The following is a 4,758-nucleotide window of genomic DNA, read 5'->3' as shown; positions in this document are numbered from 1 at the left end:
TTGGTAATAGTTGTACTCCGTCCGTCCCAAAATAAATGTTTTCAACTTAGTACAACTTTGTACCAGAGCTAACTTAGTACAACTTTGTACCAGAGCTAGTACAAAGTTGAGACGGTTATTTTAGGACGAAGGGAGTAGTATTTTTGCTCGTGAGAAATTTCTAGGCTGGGAATGGGATGGCCGGAAAATTCATTGCAGAACGTAGCATCTGGTCGGACCGAAAGAACTTGTGTTCATACCCGCCTAGCAAAATCATGGATTTTGAGGTGACGAGCGTAGTGTTCTTCGGAGTTCGTCGAGGTCAGATTTGGCAACAGCAAACACTGAAAAAATGAGAGATTCTGAGATGAACTCGCATCCGCAATTACTAAATATCCTTTCCTTAAAAGAAGAACCGCATCCATCCACTGGTTAAACGGCAGGAAGACGAATCAATGGAACAAAATTAGCCCCTTTCGCTGATGGAAACACATATGGAGCACTGTACACCATGTCGCCACTCGGCCCCGCCGCACGCGGCGGAGGCGGCCAGACCAGGCAGGGCCGGGGCCGGGGGGACTCCTACGCCTACGGTCTCGATGCTACCACCTGGCGAACCCCTTCTTGCCGGCGGCGGCCACGGCGGCGGCGCGCTCGAACTTGGCGGCGGCGCAGGGGATGGTGATGCCGCCGGGGTGCTGGAAGCCGAACGCCTCCTCGGCCTCCCTCAGCAGCTCCCCGAACATGGGGTGGTTGAAGTACACCACGGGCACCACGTACCGCAGCGGCTCCCCGGGCCCGCCGCCGCCCACGTACACCGCCACCTGCCCCTTGGGGGTCTTCACCGGCTCGCCGACGCCGAGCGTACGCTGCCGGCGGTCCGTGCGCCCGAGGCTGAGGAGCCGCGCCAGCGACTGGCCCCACCGCAGCACCGGCGCCAGCTTCTTGGCCTCCTTGCCCTCGGCGGCCGGGCGCGGCGCGTCGAGCCGGAGGTAGCCGCCGCCCCGGCGCCGGCTCCGGCCGCAGAGCGCCCAGCGCCACGCGGTCAGCAGCTTGCGGCCGAGCCGGAACCCGCCGCGCAACCTCCTCGTCCTCGGCATCGCGGGGCCGAGATCTCAGCGAACCGCCCGCGCTCGCTCGCTCCTCCTTCGGGTTAGTAAATGGGAGGAGACGGAAGGGGCTGGTAACGGAAGGAGTGTGATTAGTGGGGGAAGTGGAGTGTTTTATACAGGCCTCGGCCTCACGAGCGAACGAGCCGGGGCGCGTTTTTTGAGGTTGGAATTGCTGAAATTTGATGGCGTATTTTTGCGCAGCTCGTCGTTTTTCGTTTGTGGAAGATTTGATAGGAAGGTTCTTGGCACGGTTCGGCGCCTTACTTACTGGCAGTGGAAGATTCGTGTGGGGATTTCTCTAGGATTTAGTACCTGCTTTTCGGTGGCGAGGCGGCGTTTGTTGTGCTTCGCACGGCACGGGCGTGGTCCATGATTTCGTCAAATAGGCTGGAGAGGTCACCGGACTGCGCCCATTTGGCTAGCCTGCTTTCCGCCATAATTACTCCATCTCATTTTAGTACAAATCATCTAAAAGGACCACAGCTAGCTCGTTTATGATATCCTTTTACCATAGTATTCCATCCATCCCAAAATAAGTGTCTTATTAGTATAAGTATATACTAAGTTGAGATTGTTATTTTAAAACGGAGGGAGTATATTTTTCTTTTTGAATATAAGTCTTCGAGTATATTTTTCTTTTTGAATATAAGTCTTTTTAGAGATGCTCTAAAGGATAGTACTATTATTTTAAAGTGTAGATTTACTAATCTTGCTCTCTATATAATTCATAATGAAATCTCTAAAATCTCTTCAGATGCATACAGATATATTTTAGACATATTTTCAAATGTAGATTTACTTATCTTATTATGTGTGTAATATATAATAAAATCTCTAAAAAACCTTATATTGATGAACAGAGGTGGTATTTTTTGAAAAAAATTACTATCCTTTAGAGCATCTCTATCAGCTTAACTACTGAGCTTATTTATGAAAATAAATGTCATGGTGACCTAAAATTGAAGTATATTTGTTTGCTACGTGTATTAGATGACCAGTTGCGTCATAGACGCTCCACAGTTAAGTGAATTAATTAAAATATAAATTAAGTGAACTATCTGAAGTGATCAACTGCATCCATGGTACACAGGCCAACTGCAATCAAGAAGAGAAGTTAATGAGGATATTATCCTTGGATATACCAAAAGCAAAGATAAACCGTCTCCAAAACATTTAGGGTTGCCTGCCCACCACCCCCAGGCCGGCTGGTGACAGCCGGCCCGCCTGGCCGACGCGCACCGGGCCGACCTGCGGGATCCGGCCTGGCCAGCTGGTCCGCCGCTAGCCCGACGGTCGACTCCCGTCCCATTCGACCGTACTCCCTTACGACGACAAGAAAAAACGAATGATGCAGAGGCGCTCATGGCAGCAGTATGCACTGACATGCTCGACGCGGCCACGGGCATAATGATGTAGGGGTCAGCGAGGCTACACGACCCACTCACCGCCGAGGCTGACCAGGTGAGACGGCACTGTAGCCACGCTCCCCCCTACCTGCCCCCCGACGAGCCGGTGCGTTGGCCGCTGATGCACACGACCGGCGGGCCCCGCGCCAGACAAGACTTGACAGCCGGCGGGCCTCTGTTTTTGTTTCTAGCTGCTGTGCAGACAGGTCTAGATCGCTATGGCGTCCCCAAAAGTTTCGAAGGACAAGTTCTTCGAGAAGGTCATCAATCCCTACCTCGCGTGAGTGCTGCAACACCCTCAATCTATCGAGATGCATGAGGGGGTGCTGCACATTTGTGATGTTGAGGGGCCTAAGAAGACCGGAAGCGTAGAGGCGAGGCTCGAAGCAATGGAGCAGCAAGTCTTCAAGTGCCAAGGGATGGTGGAACGCGGACTCAACGCCAACCACATGATGATCACGGAGTTCACCAACAAGCACAAGATTGATGCCAATGACATTGGGAAGCACCTCACGAGGCTCTATGACAGAATTGATCACCTCCAAGCCCAGATCTACGACCTGCACAACCAAAACTGTGAGTATGAATATAGATTTAAATCAATACGGTTGGCTGCAGATTTGAGGATTCCGGAGACTCGATCATCTTTCCACGATGGAGCACCTATGCCCTGGAAGACGGAGAATCAACCCCAGACTGCAACAACTCCACCACCATCACCTTCGAGGGAAGACAATTAAGCACGGGTATGGGCACTCCCCTTGGCTTGTGCCAAGCTTGGGGGAGTTGCCCCGGTATCGTATCACCATCACATCTTTTGCCTTTACATTTTTCTTAGTTCGATCATTTTTGTTTTTATCTTTTTTTAGTAGAATAAAGTTCTTAGTATGATCTAGGCTTGAGTTTTGCTTTGTGTCACCCCCAATGTAATCGAGTTCGTGAGTCATATAATAAAGAGTGTTTTAGTTAAGGGCCTTGCCTCATGCCATGATCTAACGAAAAGAATAATAAAAGAACAATAACATGAAAGATCATGTAATGATCTTATGGGAAGTGATGACTTCACATATAAAAAGAATGTTGATTGAAACTTGTTGTGGGTGGACAAACGCAGACCTTGGTCATTGTTGCAATTAATAGGAAGTAATAAAGAAAGAGAGGTTCACATATAAATATATCATCTTGGGCACCATCTATGATTGTGAACACTCATTAAACTATTACATGCTTAGAAGTAGATGTTGGACAAGGAAGACAACATAATGAATTATGTTTGCTTGGTTCCGAACAATGTTATATGACTAGAGATCCCTTAGCATGTGACGCTTGCTTCCACCTCATATCAGCCAAAACTTCCACACTAAGTAGAGATACTACTTGTGCATCCATAAACCTTCAACCCAGTTTTGCCATGAGAGTCCACCATACCTACCTATGGATTGAATAAGATCCCTCAAGTAAGTTGTCATCGGTGCAAGCAGTAAAAATTGCTCACTAACCTGTGATGAGGAAAATAAGCTTTGTACGAACCTGTGATGAGGAAGACATAAAAGCGACAGATTGTATAATAAAGTTCTTTATCACAGTAGGCAATATAAAGTGATGTTCCTCCACACTAAGAGATCACACATCCAAACCTCAAAAGCGCATGACAACCTCTGCTTCCTTCTGCGAAGGGTCTATCTTGTACCTTTACTTTTTATCCTTAAAAGAGTCATGGTGATCGACACCAATTCCTTATTTCGCCATTATCTTGGCTAACGTCATGTGCTAGGGAAAGATCTATATTCATATGTCAACTTGGAAGTAAGTACTCATGAATTATTATTGTTGACATTACCCTTTAGGTAAGTAGTTGGGAGGCGAAACTATAAGCCCCTATCTTCCTCTGTGTCGAACTGAAACTTTGATCTCATGAGTACCACGTGAGTTTTAGCAATTGTAGAAGACGAAAGGATGATTGAATATGTGGATTTGCTTTACAAGCTCTTATTTGACTCTTTCCGATGTTATGATAAATTGCAGTTGCTTCAATGATTAAAGGCTATTGGTTGTTAATTCTCAATAAGGTTCTTGATCCATACTTTACTTTGTGAATGAATTGTCACTTTAGCATAAGAGATTATATGACGATATTATTGTTCTAATTATGATCATGATGCCTGCATGTCCGTATTTTTTTCCGACACCTCTATCTCTAAACATGTGGGCATATTTATTGATTTCACCTTCCGCTTGAGGACAAGCGAGGTCTAAGCTTG

General features: G+C 47.3%; 1 protein-coding gene across 1 annotated transcript; it reads right to left on the bottom strand.

Moving 5' to 3' along the window:
• Positions 1-364: 364 nt before the first annotated feature.
• Positions 365-1,158, bottom strand: LOC123430584 (auxin-induced protein 10A5-like). The gene has a single exon (XM_045114442.1). The coding sequence runs from the start codon at positions 1,077-1,079 to the stop codon at positions 582-584; it is 498 nt and encodes a 165-aa protein (XP_044970377.1). The 5' UTR covers positions 1,080-1,158; the 3' UTR covers positions 365-581.
• Positions 1,159-4,758: the final 3,600 nt, after the last annotated feature.

Source organism: Hordeum vulgare, chromosome 2H (assembly GCF_904849725.1).
Source record: "Hordeum vulgare subsp. vulgare chromosome 2H, MorexV3_pseudomolecules_assembly, whole genome shotgun sequence".
Lineage (NCBI taxonomy): Eukaryota > Viridiplantae > Streptophyta > Magnoliopsida > Poales > Poaceae > Hordeum > Hordeum vulgare.
This window is presented reverse-complemented; position numbering and strand designations above follow the sequence as displayed.